Source organism: Salvelinus alpinus, chromosome 32 (assembly GCF_045679555.1).
Source record: "Salvelinus alpinus chromosome 32, SLU_Salpinus.1, whole genome shotgun sequence".
Classification (NCBI taxonomy): Eukaryota; Metazoa; Chordata; class Actinopteri; order Salmoniformes; family Salmonidae; genus Salvelinus; species Salvelinus alpinus.
This window is the reverse complement of record NC_092117.1, coordinates 3,170,292-3,192,385: the sequence shown is the minus strand read 5'-3', so window position 1 is coordinate 3,192,385 and position 22,094 is coordinate 3,170,292. Positions and strand designations below refer to the sequence as shown.

Here is a 22,094-nt window from a genome sequence, read left to right as displayed (position 1 = left end):
CTGCCATGTGACTTGGTATAGTTGATTTGATTTGTTGATTTGGTATAGTCTACAATAAACTACTGAGGGCTTGAGGTCCATGACCCTTGATGGAAGGTGACTTATGGTGTTAATTACCTCTGATATAACGTTAACCTTTTATTACTAAGTGTTTAACATAGGACTGTCAAATGATTTTTAAAATGTATCGAGTTCATCGCATTGTTTTCTGTGCGATTAACTCGATTATTAATCACATTTTTAGAAATTGTTCAAATTTGACCCTAATTGAAGTGGCAATCAGCAGTTGAAACAATAACAAAGCGTTCTACCCACCCGCTTCGGTAAAAAGCAGAGGGATGGGCTAAGAAACTGTAACCACTCTCACTGTACACTGAACAAAAATATTTACGATTTTACTGAGTTATAGTTCATTTAAGGAAATCAGTCAATTGAAATAAATAAATTAGGCCCTAATCTATGGATTTCACGACTGGGAATACAGATATGCATCTGTTGGTCACAGGTACCTTTAAAAAAAAGGTATGGGCGTGGATCAGAAAACTAGTCAGTATCTGGTGTGAACATAATTTGCCTCATTTACATGAACAAGGCAGTTAACCGACTGTTCCTAGACCGTCATTGAAAATAAGAATTTGTTATTAACTGACTTGCTTAGTTAAATAAAGGTAAAAATCTAAAAAATAATAATAATAATTTTAGCGTGACATATCTCCTTCGCATAGAGTTGATCAGGCTGTGGATTGTGGCCTGTGGAATGTTTTCCCACTCCTCTTCAATGGCTGTGCAAAGTTGCTGGATATTGCCAGGAACTGGAACACGCTGTCGTACACGTCAATCTAGACTAGAGCATCCCAAACATGCTCAATGGGTGACATGTCTGAGGAGTATGCAGGCCATGTAAGAACTGGGACATTTTCCGCTTCCAGGAATTGTGTAGAGATCTTTGCGACATGGGCATTAACATGCTGAAACACACTGGTGATGGCAGTGGATGAATGGCACGACAGTGGGCCTCAGGATCTCATCACGATACCTCTGTGCATTCAAATTGCCATCGATAAAATTCAATTGTGTTCATTGTCCTTAGCTTATGCCTACCCATACCATAACCCCACCACCACGGGGGACTCTGTTCACAACGTTGACATCAGCAAACCGCTCCCCCACACAACGCCATATTGTCTGCCATCTGCCCGGTACAGTTGGAAATTGGGATTCATCGGTGAAGAGCACACTTTTCCAGCGCGCCAAGTGGACATCGAAGGTGAGCATTTGCCCACTGAAGTCAGTTACGACGCCAAACTGCAGTCAGGTCAAGACCCTGATGAGGACAACGAGTACGCAAATGAGCTTATCTGAGACGGTTTCTGACAGTTTGTGCAGCGATTCTTCGGTTGTACAAACCCACAGTTTCATCAGCTGTCCAGGTGGCTGGTCTCAAATGATCCCACAGGTGAAGAAGCCGGATGTGGAGGTCTTGGGCTGGCGTGGTTACATGTGGTCTGTGTTTGTGAGCCCTTTTGTTAGCTATTTAGCAGTCTTATGGCTTGGGAATAGAAGCTATTCAGGAGCCTGTAGACTTGACTTCTGTGCAAATTAAGTTTTTGCTGTCATCTAAAGAAATGCCTAGGAATGTGTTTATGGTTGAATTTTCTGTAAGTTTTCCTTCAAAACTGTTGCTCAATGCTGAGCACATTGTGGATTTTTAAGCACCACAAGAGAGACAGACAGCTCTACAGCAGCTGCTAGCTACTGAGACCCAGAGCACACAGCCAAATATTACAAAGATGGGCAGAAACTGCTTCTCCAGTAGAAGTCCCCTGTCGTCTTGTGCTGAACTACGCATGTGTGCAGGCCATCAAATCGAAGGCAGTTCTTCAATATAAAGATTTTGATTCGATTTTTGAAGTTGTTTTTCACAAAAATTAAAAGGTATCAGTCGGTCACTTTGATGAGGTTGGAGTAACAACATGTTCAACTACTTAAGACATTGGCTCGAATCTAGGTTGTGCCTTTAGATTTCGAGAAACTAAGGTAAAATGTCACTGTTCTCTTTGACTTCTCAAACTCCAAAACCCAGCCTGGTCTGCTTCGCAAGTGTTCCCGGAAGTTTTGCGAGGTTGCGCCTCTGGGTTTAAAAACTCTGTGGAATAGTAGAGCGCGTTGTGTGTTGCGGTCTAAAGGGTCCGTGCGGAAACAGGGCTAATGTGACGCAACAACTAATGGTTGACAATGTCAACAGTGCCGATTAACAACAACATATGTGGTTAAATATTTATTTTTTAAACATATAATGTGGTAAGCTGATACCTAAAATACCTCTCCAGGCATTGTAAGATCTATCATGCGTCAGCAACGTCTATTGGTGCTTTCAAGACACTGGGAACTAGGGGGGGGGGGGAACGAGATCAGTGGTCTTGGGAACATTTCTAGAGCTCCAAAGTTGCTAACTGGGAATTTCGAATTGGATGACAGTTCAAAACTATTTTCCCAGTCGGATATCGTTTTTTTTGTTGCGCACTTGTAGTCGGAAATGTCTGAGTTCCGAGTTACGCATCGGAAGAAGACCAACATCCCCTTGCCTGACCACAGTGTACAGCAACCATTTTGGTATTTATTCTAATGAACATGCCATATTGACCAATGGTAGCTCAACCTAGATCCCAATCGGCCAATCCGTAGACGACGCTGTGACTCACCAAATAAGGAGATGCAACTCCATAAAAGGAAACATTGTATCTCTTTATAAGGAGGAAAGTAGATCTTGGGTTGTAGACCGCTCTCGGATACGTTATTTAAAAAATACATCAGTTTTGTGTGAAAATGCACGACTGCAAGACTGATATTGCGTGATATTCTATTAAATATCTGCAGCCTTTGTGAATTGAAGGCGGATACCGACGACATTTTACGCGATTATGGTGTGAACTACATGACATGGCGGAGTAATAACGAATGCTCTCTTCGATTTACCCTTTTTTTGAGAAAGTGCTCTGAGTTTTGGAAATAGAGGAGGTTGAGCTAAACTGAATCTGGCTGAAAGGTCTCAGGGGCAGCATCACTTTTGAAAGTTTGCTTTAGTGGTTTCAAACAGATGACAATTTTGCAATGTCCGCAATTTCGTTGTTTGTTTACCTTTTTGGTGGTTGGGTTGTATGAACTGTGCTGTAATTTTTACTGACCCGCGCTCCAGCAGTGGGCTGACGATTTCAGGGACCGGGTCCTCTAACTAGAATGCTACCAAGCCAGGCTGGATCAGCACAATCTGGAAACGGGTCAGCGTCTTTCAGGGCTAACACAGGTCACGGTTCTGGGGTGATTGGGATTCGCCCTGTGTTGGTCAGAGCAAGGCAATCGAAAACTCGGGTCAGCGACAGTATCAGTGCGGTTGGGATGTTGGGGGGCAACAGTCCAGGGGTGGGTGCAAGAGGTGGGGCGAGACCAGGGAACGGGACGGGACCGACGATTCCACAGACCGCTGCTCAGGGAGGCATCGGTCTGAACATGGGAATTGGGGTTCGCGGAGGCAGCCGGTACGACCCGGACAAAGAGTGTGCTCCAATGGGGTGCAGTGGGTCGGACGCTGATTCTGACTCGGGGGATGATGACGATCCGATGGGTTCAATTGGGGACAACAGAAGAAGTGTAAAGCGGGAGAGACTGGAGATGGAGGCTACGGAGACAGGGCAGGGGGCCGGGATACAGTCGGGGGGTTATGGTGTGGTCCCCCAAGGTGTTGCTGGTGCAAAGCCAGGGAAGAAGACACGTGGGCGCGTGAAGATAAAAATGGAATTCATCGACAACAAATTGAGGCGATACACCACTTTTAGCAAGAGGAAGACCGGTATAATGAAGAAGGTGAGTGATAACAGTGACACTCAGGTGTGATGGGACACTGTAGTGTCCACTCCAAAGTGTGTCACTTGGTCATACAAGATGTGGCATTGATTGATGTGTATGGGGCATCTATAGACTACACTGACAGATAATGTAATCATTAGGTACATGTCTCAACTTTCTTGTACAATAACCTTCCCTTGTGTCACTGACTTATGTTTTTTAACCAGTGGAAGGCCCATTCAACCCAAAATCACACACATAATTTGTCATAACCTGATGTAATAAGACTCCCAGACATAATGTGTAAATAACCAAGTGGGACATGTCATCTCTGCCCTGGCCCTGAGTGACTGGAGGCCACAACAGTCATGACTGGCTCTGTCCTTTAAATAGACTAGAGCTACTGACATTACGATTTCTGACCATGACCCTCTACATACACACCTCCGTGTCCAGGAGGCCTAGTGCAGTAACACACGTGCAATCTAAATGTAGAAATATTATAGTTTTTAGCAAACTATTTTCAATTTATATTAATTGAATCATATTTTCAAAGAGCAGTTTGTGCTCAGTACATTGAATGTTTCTCATTCAACCTTTAACGTAACTATAATACCTAATCGAGTAAAATAAGATGTAGGAGTACTGCAAACTAACGTTGGTATATTACTAAACACTCACTCACTACTGTACATTCACTACTGCAGCCTTTGGTCAGCAGTTCAGATCACAGACCCCCTGGCCTAAAGTGTGTAAGGGAAGAGCCAACAGATGATTAAACCCCAGGGTCAGAGGTCAGTCAAAGGGCACTAGGCAGACTAAACAGGCCACTGCACCACTGTAAGGAACACGTGATGCTTCCATCATGCTCTAGCTCTCTGTCATACAGTAAGTCATCAGAGGAGGTCTGAAAGTGAAAACCCCATCTGAAGTTGTGGCCGGTGTAGTCAGCATGTAATGCTGTTTGGACAAAAATACAATGATGTCATTCTTTTTGGCAAGACAGCATCAGATACAGTGCAATCAGAAAGTATTCAGGCCCCTTTTTTCCACATGTTGTTACATTACAGCCGTATTCTAAAAGTGATTACATATTTTTTTCCATCAATCTACACACAATACCCCATAATGACAAAGTGAAACGTATTTAATTTCTTTCAATATATTAAAAATAACAAAACAGATACCTTATTTACATAAGTATTCAGACCCTTTGCTATGAGCCTGGAAATTGAGCTCAGGTGCATCCTGTTTCCATTGATCATCCTTGAGATGTTTCTACAACTTGATTGGAGTCCACCTGTGGTAAATTCAATTGATTGGACATGATTTGGAAAGGCACACACCTGTCTATATAAGGTCCCACAGTTGACAGTGCATGTCAGAACAAAAACCAAGCCATGAGGTCAAAGACATTTTCCGTAGAGCTACGAGACAGTATTGTGTCGCACAGATCTGTGTAAGGGTACCAAAAATGTCTGCAGCATTGAAGGTCGCCAAGAACACAGTGGCCTCCATCACTCTTAAATGGAAGAAGTTTGGAACCACCAAGACTCTTCCTATAGCTGGCCTCCCGGCCAAACTGAGCAATCGGGGGAGAAGGGCCTTGGTCACGGGGGTGACCACGAACCCGATGGTAACTCTGACAGAACATGACAGCAGCACAACATGGTAGCAGCACAAAACATGGTACAAACATTATTGGGCGAAGACAACAGCACAAAGGACAAGAAGGTAGAGACAACAATACATCAGGCGAAGCAGCCACAACTGTCAGTTAGTGTCCATGATAGAGTCTTTGAATGAAGAGATGGAGATAAAACTGTCCAGTTTGAGTGTTTTTTTCCCCCCACAACTTGTTCCAGTTGCTAGCTGCAGCGAAAAGAAAAGTGGAGTGACGCTGGGATGTGTGTGCTTTCTATGGAGAGACCTTAAAATAGCTGTGCAGCGACGCTCCCCATCCAACCTGACAGTACTTAAAAGGATCTGCAGAGAAGAATGGGAGAAACCCCCCGGATACAGGTGTGCCAAGCTTGTAGTGTCTTACCCAAGAAGACACATGGCTGTAATTGCTGCCAAAGGTGCTTCAACAAAGTACTGAGTAAAGGGTCAGAATACTTATGTAAATGTTGTTTTCTTATATATTTTTTTATACATTTGTAAAAAATTCTATGAACCTGTTTTTGCTTTGTCATTATGGCGTAATGTGTGTAGATTGATGAGGGGGGATAAACAGCAATTTAATCAATTTTAGAATAAGGCTGTAACGTACAGTAACAAAATGTGGAAAAAGTCAAGGGGTCTGAATAATTTCCGAATGTGTTGTAGCTAGCTACATCTATGGGCTTTTATGTTTTTCTGTCGTGCGTAATGTACAGTAGCCTATATCATAAACTATATGTATTGGATAACAGCACAATTATTATTTTTTTTCCGGGGGCTTGGGATCATTAAATATCTTTAATGTAGGGCCCACAAAATGTGTTTAATGTATGGCTCAGGTAGCATCAGGCCTGAATTTTCAATCAAACCTCTAATCTAATCCAGACATAGGCCTATTTATATGCTTTATATAATGCTTTTGAATGACACTTCCAGTTTTGGTGGGAAATACCGGGTTAACCAGGAGAAAAGTGATTTACTCTTGGAATGGAACATTTTGTGAAATCTGTGCCCCACCTTGGCCATCCCAATCAAAATGTTCTGGACAAGTCACTGATTCAGTGGGTTCATAACCCGTCATCAGTTCTACTACGTACCATGAAGGCTCTAGTATCCAAGCATGCACATGGAATGTACGCCACTCACTATTCTCTGTACCATCGTATCCAAGATCACTCATTATGTTTCAATTCAGACAGTACCGTATGTCTGAGGCAGATCAGCGCTTTGTCGAGCCAAGAGGCATCTGTTATCTCTCTCACAAAAGATAAGTTGGAGAACTGCTGCAAATGCAGACAAACAGTCTTTTTGGATTGTTTCTCCAAAATAATTGGGATACCACTGCATTGTTTGATCTCATCTGACGGATGAGCAAGTCCCTGCTTTGCTTGTGCTTTCTTCCCTTTGGCATCCTCCTTTGTTGTCGTGGAAACGGAGGTTTCTGTATTGTACAGTGGGCTGCATGATTGTTCTGTGCCTTGAGTCAGGTTATGACAAAGTATGACAGGATTTACAGTGCCTTCAGAAATTATTTTTACAATTTGACTTCTTCCACGTTTTGTTGTTACAGCCTGAATTCAAAATAGATTCAAATGTATTTTTCTCTCACCCATCTACACACAATATCCCATAATGACAAAGTGAAAACATGTTTTTAGAAAGTGTTGCACATTTTATGGAAATTGAAGTACAGAACTGTCTAATTTACATATGTATTCACACCCCTGAGTCAATACTTTGTAGAAGCACCTTAGGTGGCAATTACAGCTTTGAGTCATCTTGGGTATGTCTGTATCAGCTTTGCACATCCTGGATTTGGGGATTTTCTCCCATTCTACCTTGCAGATTTTCTCAAGCTCTGTTAAGTTAGATGGAGAGCGGCGGTGAAGAGCAATCTTCAAGTCTTTCCACAGATTTAATCGGATTCAAGTCTGGGCTTTGGCTGGGCCACTCAAGGATTTTCACATTCTTGTTCCGAAACCATTCCAGTGTTGCTTTGGCTGTGTGCTTGGGGTCATTGTCCTGTTGGAATATAAATCTTTGCCCCAGTCTAAGGTTGTTTGCATTCTGAAGCAGGTTCTCATCAAGGATTTGCCTGTATTTGGTTCCATTCATTGTTCCTTCCATCCTTACCAGTCTCCCAGTCCCTGCCGCTCATAAGCATCCCCATAGCATGATGCTGCCACCACCACGGTAGGGATGGTGTTAGACGGGTGATGAGCTGTGCCTGGTTTTCTCCAGACTTAGCGCTTTGCATTCAGGCCAAATAGTTACATTTGTGTCACAGATCACATAATATTTTGCCTTATGATCAGTCTTTCACGTGCCTTTTAGCAAACTCCCAAGTGTTCTGTCGTGCCTTTTTCTCAGGTGCAGCTTCCGTCTGGCCACTCTCTCATAAAGCCCAGATTGGTGAAGTACATGAGAGAATGGCGTCGGAGGAGATAGCTGACGTTTTACCGGCTCCTAACCAATTGCGCTATTTTGTGTGTTTTTTTCCCCCACGCTGTTTGTAACTTATTTGGTACATAATGCTTCTGCCACCATCTCTTATGACCAAAAAGAGCTTCTGGATATCAGAACAGCGTTTACTCACCTCAAACTGGAAGAATATTTTTTTAACGTGTTGGACGCGAAGGATTTACTCCAGATATGGACAGGCCAAAATCCCCGTCATTCGCATGAAGAAAAGATACCGATACAGGGGATGCAGGTCCGGGTGCCCTTTTTAGAATTCGTCGGCAAGTGGATAACCCACCTCTACCATCCGCCCTATTGGCCATTGTGCAATCATTGGAGAATAAACTGGATGAGCTCCGTTCAAGACTATCCTAACAACAGGATATTAAAAACTGTAATATCTTATGTTTCACCGAGTTGTGGCTGAACGACGACATGGATTATATACAGTTGGCTGTTTTGTCTCTGCATCGGCAAGAACGAACAGCTGTTTCCTGTAAGACAAGGGGTGGCGGTCTGTGTCTATTTGTAAATAACAGCTGGCGTACGAAATCTAATATATTAAGGAAGTCTTGCCTGAGGTAGAGTATCTCTTGATAAGCTGTAGACCACACCATTTACCAAGAGTTGATCTATATTTTTCGTAGCTGTCTTTTTACCACCACTAACCGATGCTGGCACTGACCGCACTCAACAAGCTGTATAAAGCCATAAGCAAACAAGAAAATGCTCACCCAGAGGCGACGCTCCTAGTGGCCAGGGAATTAAATGCAGGGAAACTTAAATCCGTTTTACCTAATTTCTACTAGCATGTTACATGTGCATCCAGAGGGAAAAACAATTCTAGACCACCTTTACTACACACAGATATACATACAAAGCTCTCTCTCGCCCTCCATTTGGCAAATCTGATTCCTTCTTACAAGCAAAAACTAAAGCAGGAAGTACCAGTGACTCGCTCAATACGGAAGTGGTCAGATGAAGCAGATGCTAAGCTACAGGACAGTTTTGCTAGCACAGACTGGAATACAGTGCATTTGGAAAGTATTTAGACCCATTGACTTTTTCCACAGCCTTATTCTAAAATGTATAATTTTTTCCCCCTCAGCAATCTACACACGTACCCCATAATGACAGCAAAAAACATATATGACATTTACGAAAGTATTCAGAACCTTTACTTAGTACTTTGTTGAAGCACTTTTGGCAGCGATTACAGCCTCAAGTCTTCTTGGGTATGACACTACAAGTTTGGCACACCTGTATTTGGGGACTTCCCCCATTCTTCTATGCAGATCTTCTCAAGCTCTGTCAGATTGAATGGGGAGCGTCGCTGCACAGCTATTTCCAGCGATGTTCGATCGTGTTAAAGTCCGAGCTTTGGCTTGGCCACGCAAGGACTTTCAGAGACTTGTCCCGAAGCCACTCCTGCGTTGTCTTGGCTGTGTGATTAGGGTCATTGTCTTGTTGGAAGGTGAACCTTCGCCCCCAGTCTGAGAACCTGCTCCAGAGCGCTCAGGTATTCATCAAGGATCTCTCTGTACTTTTCTCTGTTCATCTTTCCCTCAACCCTGACTAGTCTCCCAGTCCCTGCCACTGAAAAACATTCCCACGTCATGATGCTGCCACCACCATGCTTCACCGTAGCGGTGGTGCCAGGTTTCCTCCAGACGTGACACTTGGCATTCAGGCCAAAGAGTTCAATCTTGGTTTAATCAGACCAGAGAATCTGGTTTCTCATGGTCTGAGTCATTTTAGGTTGCTTTTGACAAACTCTAAGTGGGCTGTCATGTGCCTTTTTACTGAAGAGTGGCTTCCATCTGACCACTCTACCATAAAGGTGTGATTGGTGGAGTGCTGCAGAGATGGTTGTCCATCTGGAAAGTTCTCCCATCTCCACAGAGGAACTCTGGAGCTCTGTCAGAGTGACCATCGGTTTCTTGATTTACTTATATAAATCTTCTTCCCCGATTGCTCAGTTTGGCCGGGCGGCCAGCTCTAAGAAGAGTCTTGGTAGTTCCAAACTTCTTCTATTTAAGAATGATGATGGAGGCCACTGTGTTCTTGGGGACCTTCAATGCTGCAGAATTTTTTTTCTCCCCCCTCCACAGGTCTGTGCCTCGACATAATCCTGTCTCGGTGCTCCACAGACAATTCCTTAGACCTCATGGCTTGGTTTTTGATCAACTATGGGACCTTTATGTAGACAAGTGTGTGCCTTTCCAAATCATGTCCAAACAATTGGATTTACCACAGGTGGACTCCAAGTTGTAGAAACATCTCAAGGATGATCAATTGAAACAGGATAGACCTGAGCTCAATTTCGAGTCTCATTGCAAAGGGTTTGAGTATTTCTGTTTTTAATATGCTGACATTTCTAAAAAACGGTTTTCTCTTTGTCATTATGGAGTGTTGTGTGTAGATTGATTAAAAACATTTATTTAATCAATTTTAGAATAAGGTTGTAATGAAATGTGGAAAAAGAGAAGGGGTCTGAATACTTTCCGAATGCACTGTATGTTCCGGGACTCCGATGGCATTCAGGAGTACACCACATCAGTCACCAGCTTCATCAATAAGTGCATCGATGGTGTTGTCCCAACAGTGACTGTACGTACAGTTGACGTCGGAAGTTTACATACACCTTAGCCAAATACAAATACTCAGTTTCTCACAATTCCTGACATTTAATCCTAATAAAAATTCTCTGTCTCAGGTCAGTTAGGATCACCACTTTGTTTTAAGAATGTGAAATGTCAGAATAATAGTAGAGCGAGTGATTTATTTTAGCTTTTATTTCTTTCATCACATTCCCAGTGGGTCAGAAGTTTACCTACACTCAATTAGTATTTGGTAGCATTGCCTTTAAATTGTTTAACTTGGGTCAAACGTTTCGGGAAGCCTTCCACAAGCTTCCCACAATAAGTTGGGTGAATTTTGGCCCATTCCTCCTGACAGAGCTGGTGTAACTGAGTCAGGTTTGTTGGCCTCTTTGCTCGCGCACACTTTTTCAGTTCTGCCCACAAATGTTCTACAGGATTGAGGTCAGGGCTTTGTGATGGCCACTCCAATACCTTGACTTTGTTGTCCTTAAACCATTTTGCCACAACTTTGGAAGTATGCTTGGGGTCATTGTCCATTTGGAAGACCCATTTGCGACCAAGTTTTAACTTCCTGACTGATGTCTTGAGATGTTGCTTCAATATATCCACATAATTTTCGTTCCCCATGATGCCACTTATTTTGAAGTGCACCAGTCCCTCCTGCAGCACCAGTCCCCGTGCGTCACTGTTGGGATGGTGTTCTTCGGCTTGCAAGCCTCCCCCTTTTTCCTCCAAACATAACGATGGTCATTATGGCCAAACAGTTCTATTTTTATTTCATCAGACCAGAGGACAGTTCTCCAAAAAGTACGATCTTTGTCCCCATGTGCAGTTGCAAACCGTAGTTTGGCTTTTTTATGGCGGTTTTGGAGCAGAGGCTTCTTCCTTGCTGAGCGGCCTTTCAGGTTATGTCAATATAGGACTCGTTTTACTGGGGATATAGATATCTTTGTACCTGTTGCCTCCAGCATCTTCACAAGGTCCTTTGCTGTTGTTCTGGGATTGATTTGCACTTTTCGCACCAATGTACGTTCATCTCTAGGAGACGGAACGCGTCTCCTTCCTGAGCGGTATGACTGCTGCGTAGTTCATGGTGTTTATAGTTGCGTACTATTGTTTGTACAGATGAACGTGGTACCTTCAGGTGTTTGGAAATTGCTCCCAAGGATGAACCAGACTTGTGGAAGTCTACAATTTTTTTCTGAGGTCTTGGCTGATTTCTTTTGATTTTCCTATGATGTCAAGCAAAGAGGCACCGAGTTTGAAGGTAGGCCTTGAAATACATCCACAGGTACACCTCCAATTGACTCTAATGATGTCAATTAGCCTATCAGAAGCTTCTAAAGCCATGACATCATTTTCTGGAATTTTCCAAGCTGTTTAAAGGCACAGTCAACTTAGTGTATGTAAACTTCTGACTCACTGGAATTCTGACCCACTGAAACTATAGTTTGATTAACAAGAAATTTGTGGAGTGGTTGAATAACGAGTTTTAATGACTCCAACCTAAGTGAATGTTAACTTCCGACTTCAACTGTACATACCCCAACCAGAAGCCATGGATTACAGGCAACATCCACACTGAGCAAAAGGGTAGAGCTGCCTCTTTCAATGAGCAGGACTCTAACCCGGACACTTTTGATAAATCCCGCTATGCCCTCAGACGAACCATCAAATAGGCAAAGCCTTAATACAGGACTAAGATTGAATCCTACTACACCTGGCCTGACGCTCGTTGAATGTGGCAGAGCAATCAAACTATTACGGACTACAAAGGGAAGCCTAGCCGTGAGCTGCCCAGTGACACAAGCCTACCAGACGAGCTAAACGACTTCTATGCACGCTTCGAGGCAAGCAACACTGAAGCATCCATGAGAGCACCAGCTGTTAAGGATGACTGTGTTTACGCTCGCCGTAGCCAATGTGAGTAAGACCTTTAAACCGATCAACATACACAAGGCCGCGGGGCCAGACTGATTAACAGGACGTGTACTCCGAGCATGCGCTGACCAACTGGCAAGTGTCTTCACTAACATTTTCAACCTGTCCCTGGTCGAGTCTGTAATACCTACGTTTCAAGCAGACCACCATATTGTCTGTACCCAAGAACTCCAAGGTTACTAGCCTAAATGGCTACCGACCCGTAGCATTCACGCCTGTAGCCATGAAGTGCTTTGAAAGGCTGGTCATGGGTCACAATAATGGTCATGGGTCACAATAATGCCACACTCCATCACTCTCCTTCTTGGTCAAATAGCCCTTACACAGCCTGGAAGTGTGTTTTGGGTCATTGTCTTGTTGAAAAACAAATGATAGTCCCACTAAGCTCAAACCAGATGGGATGGCGTATCGCTGGAGAGTGCTGTGGTAGCCATGCTGGTTAAGTGTGCCTTGAATTCTAAATAAATCAATGACAGTGTCACCAGCAAAGCACCCCCACATCTCCTCCATGCTTCACGGTGGGAACAACACGTGCAGAGATAATCCGTTCACCTACTCTGCGTCTCACAAAGAAACGGCTGTTGGAACCAAAAATCTAAAATTTGGACTCATCAGACCAAAGGACAGATTTCCACTGGTCTAATGTCCATTGCTTGTGTTTCTTGGCCCATGCAAGTCTCTTCTTATTATTGGTGTCCTTTAGTAGTCGTTTCTTTGCAGCAATTTGACCATGAAGACCTGATTCACACAGTCTCCTCTGAACAGTTGATGTTGATGTGTCTGTTACGTGAACTCTGTGAAGCATTTATTTGGGCTGCAATTTCTGAGGCTGGTAACTCTCTAATGAACTTATCCTCTGCAGCAGAGGTAACTCTGGGTCTTCCTTTCCTGTGGCGGTCCTCACGAGAGCTAATTTCATCATAGCGCTTGATGGTTTTTGCGACTGCACTTGAAGAAACTTTAAAAGTTCTTGACATTTTCTGCATTGGCTGACCTTCATGTCTTAAAGTAATGATGGACTGTCGTTTCTCTTTGCTTATTTGAGCTGTTCTTGGTCTTTTACCAAATAGGGCTATCTTCTGTATACCACCCATACCTTGTCACAACACAACTGATTGGCTCAAACGCATTAAGAAGGAAATAAATTCCCCAAAACATTTTTAACAAGGCACACCTGTTAATTGAAATGCATTCTAGGTGACTGCTTCATGAAGCTGGTTGAGAGAATGCCAAAAGTGTGCAAAGCCGTCATCAAGGCAAAGTGTGGCTACTTTGAAGAATCTCAAATATAAAATATATTTTTTGGGTTTCTACATGATTCCATATGTGTTATTTCTTAGATTTGATGTCTTCCCTATTATTTTACAATGTAGAAAATAGTAAGGTGTGTCAACTTTTGACTGGTACTTTACATTACCTCAATGACCTCGACTAACCTGTGCCCCCGCACATTGCCTCAGTACTGGTACCCCCAGTATGTAGCCTCATTATTGTTATTTTATTGTTGCTCTTTTATTTGTTACTTTTAGTTTATTTTGTAAATATTTTTTCTTAACTGAATTGTTGGTTAAGGGCTTGTAAGTAAGCGTTTCATGGTAAGTTCTACATCTGTTCTATTCGGCGCATGTGACTAATACAACTTGATTTGCTGTAGAGACTGTTGTCCTTATGGCAGTTTCTCCCATCTCAGCCAAGGAACTGTCAGAGTTGTCATTGGGTTCTTGGTCACCTCCCTGACCAAGGTCCTTCTTGCCCGGTTTCCCAGTTTGGTCAGACGGCCAGCTGTAGGCTTAGTCTGGTTAGTTCCAAATGTTTTTCAATTTCCCAATGATGGATAACACTGTGCTCTTGGAAACGTTCAACTCTCTAGAAATTGTTTTATACCCTTCCCCAGATATACAGTACTAGTCAGAAGTTTGGACACACCTTTTCATTGCAGGGTTTTTCTTTATTTTTACGATTTTCTATATTGTAGAATAATAGTGAAGACATCAAAACTATGAAATAACACATATGGAATCATGTAGTATCCCAAAGTGTTAAACAAATCAAAATATATTTTAGATTCTTCAAAGTAGCCACCCTTTGCCTTGATGACAGCTTTGCACACGCTTGCCATTCTCTCAACCAGCTTCATGAGGTAGCTTCCTGGAATGCATTTCAATTAACAGGTGTGCCTTGTTAAAAGTTCATAACGCGTTTGAGCCAATCAGTTGTGTTGTGACAGGGTGAGGGGTGGTATACAGAAGATAGACCAAGTCCATATTATGGCAAGAACAGCTCAAATAAGCAAAGAGAAACGACAGTCCATTATTACGTAAAGGTCCAGTCAAGAACTTTTAAAGTTTCTTCAAGTACAGTCGCAAAAACCATCAATCGCTATGATGAAACTGGCCACAGGAAAGGATGACCCAGAGTTACCTCTGCTGCAGAGGATAAGTTCATTAGAGTTACCAGCCTTAGAAATTGCAGCCGAAATAAATGCTACCACAGCATTCTGCATCGATACGCCATCCCATCTGGTTTGGGCTATCATTTGTTTTTCAACAGGACAATGACCCAACACACCTCCAGGCTGTGTAAGGGCTATTTGACCAAGAAGGAGAATGGTGGAGAGTGCTGCATCAGATGACCTGGCCTCCACAATCACCTGACCTCAACCAAAATGAGATGGTTTGAGATGAGTCGGACCGCAGAGTGAATGTAAAGCAGCCAACAAGTGCTCAGCATATGAGGGAACTCCTTCAATACTGTTGTAAAAGCATTCCAGGTGAAGCTTGTTGAGAGAATGCCAGTGTGCAAAGCTGTCATCAAGGCAAAAGGTGGCTACTTTGAAGAATATAAAATCTATTTGGATTTGTTTAACACTTTTTTTGGTTACTACCATATGTGTAATTTCATAGTTTTGTAGTCTTCACTATTATTTTATAAGGTAGAAAATAGTAAAAATAAAGGAAACCCTTGAATGAGTAGGTGTGTCCAAATTTTTGACTGGTACTGTATTCCTCAACACAATCTCTGAGATATACGGACAGCTTCTTGGACTTTATGGTATAGTTTCTGTTCTGACATGCACTTTCAACTGTGGGGCCTTATACAGACACGTGTGTTTCTTCCTAAATCACATCCAAACAGTTGAATTGGTCACAGGTGGACTCATTTACATTTACATTTAAGTCATTTAGCAGACGCTCTTATCCAGAGCGACTTACAAATTGGTGCATTCACCTTATGATATCCAGTGGAACAACCACTTTACAATAGTGCATCTAACTCTTTTAAGGGGGGGGGGTTAGAAGGATTACTTTATCCTATCCTAGGTATTCCTTAAAGAGGTGGGGTTTCAGGTGTCTCCGGAAGGTGGTGATTGACTCCGCTGACCTGGCGTCGTGAGGGAGTTTGTTCCACCATTGGGGTGCCAGAGCAGCGAACAGTTTTGACTGGGCTGAGCGGGAACTGTACTTCCTCAGAGGTAGGGAGGCGAGCAGGCCAGAGGTGGATGAACGCAGTGCCCTTGTTTGGGTGTAGGGCCTGATCAGAGCCTGAAGGTACGGAGGTGCCGTTCCCCTCACAGCTCCGTAGGCAAGCACCATGGTCTTGTAGCGGATGCGAGCTTCAACTGGAAGCCAGTGGAGAGAGCGGAGGAGCGGGGTGACGTGAGAGAACTTAGGAAAGTTGAACACCAGACGGGCTGCGGCGTTCTGGATGAGTTGTAGGGGTTTAATGGCACAGGCAGGGAGCCCAGCCAACAGCGAGTTGCAGTAATCCAGACGGGAGATGACAAGTGCCTGGATTAGGACCTGCGCCGCTTCCTGCGTGAGGCAGGGTCGTACTCTGCGAATGTTGTAGAGCATGAACCTACAGGAACGGGTCACCGCCTTGATGTTAGTTGAGAACGACAGGGTGTTGTCCAGGATCACGCCAAGGTTCTTAGCACTCTGGGAGGAGGACACAATGGAGTTGTCAACCGTGATGGCGAGATCATGGAACGGGCAGTCCTTCCCCGGGAGGAAGAGCAGCTCCGTCTTGCCGAGGTTCAGCTTGAGGTGGTGATCCGTCATCCACACTGATATGTCTGCCAGACATGCAGAGATGCGATTCACCACCTGGTTATCAGAGGGGGGAAAGGAGAAGATTAATTGTGTGTCGTCTGCATAGCAATGATAGGAGAGACCATGTGAGGATATGACAGAGCCAAGTGACTTGGTGTATAGCGAGAATAGGAGAGGGCCTAGAACAGAGCCCTGGGGGACACCAGTGGTGAGAGCACGTGGTGCGGAGACAGATTCTCGCCACGCCACCTGGTAGGAGCGACCTGTCAGGTAGGACGCAATCCAAGCGTGGGCCGCGCCGGAGATGCCCAGCTCGGAGAGGGTGGAGAGGAGGATCTGATGGTTCACAGTATCAAAGGCAGCCGATAGGTCTAGAAGGATGAGAGCAGAGGAGAGAGAGTTAGCTTTAGCAGTGCGGAGCGCCTCCGTGACACAGAGAAGAGCAGTCTCAGTTGAATGACTAGTCTTGAAACCTGACTGATTTGGATCAAGAAGGTCATTCTGAGAGAGATAGCAGGAGAGCTGGCCAAGGACGGCACGTTCAAGAGTTTTGGAGAGAAAAGAAAGAAGGGATACTGGTCTGTAGTTGTTGACATCGGAGGGATCGAGTGTAGGTTTTTTCAGAAGGGGTGCAACTCTCGCTCTCTTGAAGACGGAAGGGACGTAGCCAGCGGTCAAGGATGAGTTGATGAGCGAGGTGAGGTAAGGGAGAAGGTCTCCGGAAATGGTCTGGAGAAGAGAGGAGGGGATAGGGTCAAGCGGGCAGGTTGTTGGGCGGCCGGCCGTCACAAGACGCGAGATTTCATCTGGAGAGAGAGGGGAGAAAGAGGTCAAAGCACAGGGTAGGGCAGTGTGAGCAGAACCAGCGGTGTCGTTTGACTTAGCAAACGAGGATCGGATGTCGTCGACCTTCTTTTCAAAATGGTTGACGAAGTCATCAGCAGAGAGGGAGGAGGGGGGAGGAGGGGGAGGAGGATTCAGGAGGGAGGAGAAGGTGGCAAAGAGCTTCCTAGGGTTAGAGGCAGATGCTTGGAATTTAGAGTGGTAGAAATTGGCTTTAGCAGCAGAGACAGAAGAGGAGAATGTAGAGAGGAGGGAGTGAAAGGATGCCAGGTCCGCAGGGAGGCGAGTTTTCCTCCATTTCCGCTCGGCTGCCCGGAGCCCTGTTCATGACTCCAAGTTGTAGTGACATCTCAAGGAGGATAAAAGGAAATTGGATGCACCTGAGCTCAATTTGGTATGTCCTAGCAAAGGGGTGCGAGTTCTTATGTCAATTAGGTATTTCATTATCAATACATTTGCACACATTTACAAAAACATGTTTTCACTTTGTCATTATGGGGTATTGTGTGTAGATGGATTAGAAAAACAGATATTTAATACTTTTTGAATTCAGGCTGTAACACAACAAAATGTGGAATAATTCAAGGTGTATGAATCCTTTCTGAAGGCACTGTAGCGGGCAGGTTTCAGATCTCTTTGAGGGTGCGGGCCAGGGCCGTGTGATACGATTGCAATTGATGGCCTGCTAAATCCGTAATCTGACTGGTTCTGAAAAGGATATGCAGGTTCATTCAAATGGACTGTCAAGCCCGCACACGCTCTAGCAAGTTGAGTTCTCCGTGTCCAGGATTTCACTACTGCCCCTGTGGTTTAATCTATAGATGTACACTGTTTTCATACAGTGTATATAGATCTGTATGACCGTTAGGATGTGTGAGCTATGCATCGCTCTGTTTTTGAAGCAGGCCATGTGTAGTCCTCAATGGGTACACATGCCACATAGCTTTACATGTAAGGCCAGAAAGGGAGCTTACATGAATACCTTGGCTGTGTGGATTGCCTCTTCCGTCTGGTGTCTGCTCTCTAGGCTGTCCTGGGGCGTGATGTTGGGTCTGTCACTTACAGACAGACAGCATACACAATATGCACATACACATAGGGTACTGTATACATCTGTGTGTGTGTGTGCAACCTCGTTCCCAGACACACAGCCAGAATAATCACACATTGACGACAAGGGTCAGGGATTGCAACAACCAGGAGACCTAAAGCAAACAAGCTAGTGAAAGGATACAAATAGGAATGAACAAACTTCTCCTCTCTCATTTTCAAAATGATGTAGTTATCAAGCTGTGCATTTGGGTATTGACCAAGCCACCCCGACGCAGCCTGACACACACATACTGTAGACGTGGGATGGCTGAGACAAGCTTGCCACACAGTTCTTTGTACATGAAATCATCCATGTCACTGAGATGATTTCCATGTTTTTAAATGATGGTGAAATCCTTTGGAAGTGTTACTGAGAGGCTGCACGCTCGCTCCATTTCTGAGAACGCTTCTGCAGAACCCACTGAAGCGACTACAGGTCTCGTCTTCGCTGCTCTGCAGAGCATGAAAACATCTCCAGAGGCTTGCTATCTTTGCTTTTTTATTCGTTCATTTGACACCGCAGCTCTAGAGGTGAAGCCTGCACCGCTTGGACTGGCAAGTGTGATGGACACAGTGTTGGAAGTTGCGCTTACCCATCTCTGCCCCTCTACCTTTTTCATGCGGGGTTGCATTTCACTACAGCCAAAAGATGATTAGATAAGTAGCTTCAGCATTGTCCAATTGCTACATTAACTGAACGGAGTACATTTATATCTACAAATGAGATGATTGAGGCCAATAGTGAACAAATGAATGCATGGCCACACTTCCAAAACCTTGTGACGTCTGAAAGTTCCTTGAAAGCTGGACATCGGGAAGTTCCTTGAAAGAGAATTGAACTTAAAGAAGCTGTGATGCGTTTAGTTCTGTTTCGATAGAGATTGCTCATGCCGGAACAGCACTCTAGTTTAATAACAGTATATAGACCGTATGATTTCGCATAGGCTATTTGATGTCGGCCCAAGCAAGGATACGATTGTTGGTTGTGTTTGACAGCCGCCCTCTAGTCCTCCTTACTCTGCATGTCTGCCAGAATGATGCCCGGCGGCTAGCAATGAAGTCAATCATCAGCCAATGTTTCAATTGTATTCACTAAGGTAATGGTAGTGTCTACTCTCCATCTCCCTCCCTGTCCGCCAGAAGCATCCTGGACATTACCGATGACTGACGTAAATCAAAAGGCTCTCTCAGTGAGTGCACAGGGTTCACTCCCGAGTGCAACAATAAGTGTGTGTGAGAATAGCGCACGGTGTGGGTTTAATTTCGGATGCGAGATCTTTGCATTATTTGTGGGTCACTACACTACTGACGGTGAGTGTCTGGTGTAATGAATGGCAAGGCGGGAGAGCTCATGTTCTCATGTTTCACAGCCACCTCTGCCTGTGAGAGGAGCTATTGCTCTTGTCCTCCATTTTTAAGACCTATATGGTTATTACCTCTACCACTCGCCTTTCTCTCCCTTACAACCAAGACCCCCTGTCGTAAGGAACAAAATCAGTATCACTATATCACCAACACTATTCTTGGAGGCTTATCTCATGTTATTTTAGCTAGTTTTATGCTATACGTCAGAGTTCACCACAGAGGTATTTTTAGACTTGGTGTGTGTTTCTTGGCTTGTTGGCTGCAGTTTTAACCCGTTATCTGTAGGTAGCACCATCTGGAACTCAGTTTTTTCCTATTCCTAATTGAGTCTGTGCAATGCACATAATAGTGTTGGTAAGAAAGTAATTTACCGTAAAACTTCTATTTAATAGCCTGGATGTTTATTTGCTTAAATCACTGAACACAACAGGCGCTTATTAGAGACGGGCTTATGAAAATAAAGGTTATTTTTGATTTCCAGCATTTGAATTGATACATTTAATCTTCACAGAATAATTATTCGCTTCTTTGACTCTGTATTTTCGGCAGTTCTTGCTTTATTAAAAAAATAATAATAATCTGTACTCCGGAAGTGGTTGACTGTTTTTGTGCTTACCAGTTAGCTAGCAGTTCTCAGCTGTTAGCAGACAATGGCTAGTAGTTTGTTACTGGTGATAAAAATGGATGATGTTTTGAGTCGATACTGAATTATTTAATGTAAGAAATCAAAAATGAAACCTTGTAAACAATTCATGGTAACATCAAACAATTAGTTTAGACCGGCTGTTTGATTTGCTTAAATGTGTGCCATTGCCCGGCAATTAAAAGGGACAGGCGGCTATTTGAGACTAAGTTTTACGGTACTCTTGTTTTGATATGTTTTAAACAGTTAGTTTTACACTGAACAAAAATATATAAATGCAACAATTTCAAAGATTTTACTGAGTTACAGTTCATATAAGGAAATCAGTCAATTGAAATAAATAAATTAGGCCCTAAGCTATGGATTTCACATGACTGGACAGTGGTGCAGCCTTGGCTGGGCCTGGGAGGGCATAGGCCCACCCACTTAGCAGCCAGACCCACCCATTGGGGAGCCAGGCCCAGCCAATCATAATGAGTTTTTCACATTTAACATTTACATTCAAGTCATAGAGCGCTCATTGGGACTTACAGATTGTGGAAATACTCCTCAGATTCCCCCCCCCCCACACCCCAAACCCACCTCAGACGATCCCGCAGGTGAAGAAGCCGGATAAGGAGGTCCAGAGCTGGTGTGGATGTACTGCCAAACTCACAGAAACTGTTGGAGGCAGCTTATTGTAGAGAAATGAACATGACATTCTCTGGCATAGCTCTGGTGGACACTCCTGCAGTCAGCATGCCAACTGCACACCCCCTCAAAACTTGAGACATCTGTGGCATTGTGTTGTGTGACAAAAATCAGCTTCTCGAAATGCAAAACCTGTCAGCTGGATGGATTATCTTGGCAGTGGAGAAATTCTCACTAATAGGGCTGTAAACAAATTTGGGGACAAAATTTGAGAGAAATAAGCTTTATGTACGTACGGAACTTTCCTGGGATTTTTTTATTTCAGCTCATGAAACATACCAACACTGTACATGTTGCGTTTATATTTTTGTTCAGTGTAGTTAAGAATGTGGTGGAATGTCAACTTACCCTGTTTATTTAGGCACATTCCTCCAAGACTGATGTCGATGCTCATGCTGATTCTAATGCTGAAATGCATGTTGACATTGTCATCTCCCTCCCCCCATGGCAGGCCTATGAGCTTTCCACGTTGACAGGAACCCAGGTCCTGCTACTGGTGGCCAGCGAGACGGGCCATGTCTACACCTTTGCCACGCGGAAGCTCCAGCCCATGATCACCAGCGAGACGGGCAAGGCCCTCATCCAGACGTGCCTCAATTCTCCAGACTCGCCCCCCCGCAACGACCCCTCCACTGACCAGCGTATGAGCGCCACAGGCTTCGAGGAGACGGACCTTACCTACCAGGTGTCTGAGTCGGAGAGCCTTGGGGAGACCAAGGTGAGTTCTGATGCTGCTCTTCACCGTAAGGACCGGGGTTGTATTCATTAGTCACCAAACTAGTTTTGTAAACCCGACCCTAGGCAACAGCAGTGACTAGTAGGGGTGTAACGGTTCACCAAACCCACGGTTCGGTAGGTTTTGGTGTCACATTTCGGTACAGGAGGAAAATGTAATGCCAA

General features: G+C 44.1%; 1 protein-coding gene across 4 annotated transcripts in view; it reads left to right on the top strand.

Annotated features, from left to right (window-relative positions):
• The first annotated feature begins 2,740 nt into the window (after nucleotides 1–2,740).
• Nucleotides 2,741–22,094, top strand: part of LOC139562487 (serum response factor-like) — a 64,274-nt gene continuing 44,920 nt past the window's right edge. For 2 of the 4 annotated variants that reach the window (XM_071380214.1, XM_071380212.1), the window contains exons 1-2: nucleotides 2,741–3,861; nucleotides 21,646–21,912. In XM_071380214.1, the coding sequence (XP_071236315.1) occupies nucleotides 3,238–3,861; nucleotides 21,646–21,912 (891 nt within the window). In that variant the 5' untranslated portion in view covers nucleotides 2,741–3,237. The remainder of the gene's footprint in view (nucleotides 3,862–21,645; nucleotides 21,913–22,094) is intronic. The other 2 variants (XM_071380213.1, XM_071380211.1) reach the window with 1 other exon arrangement.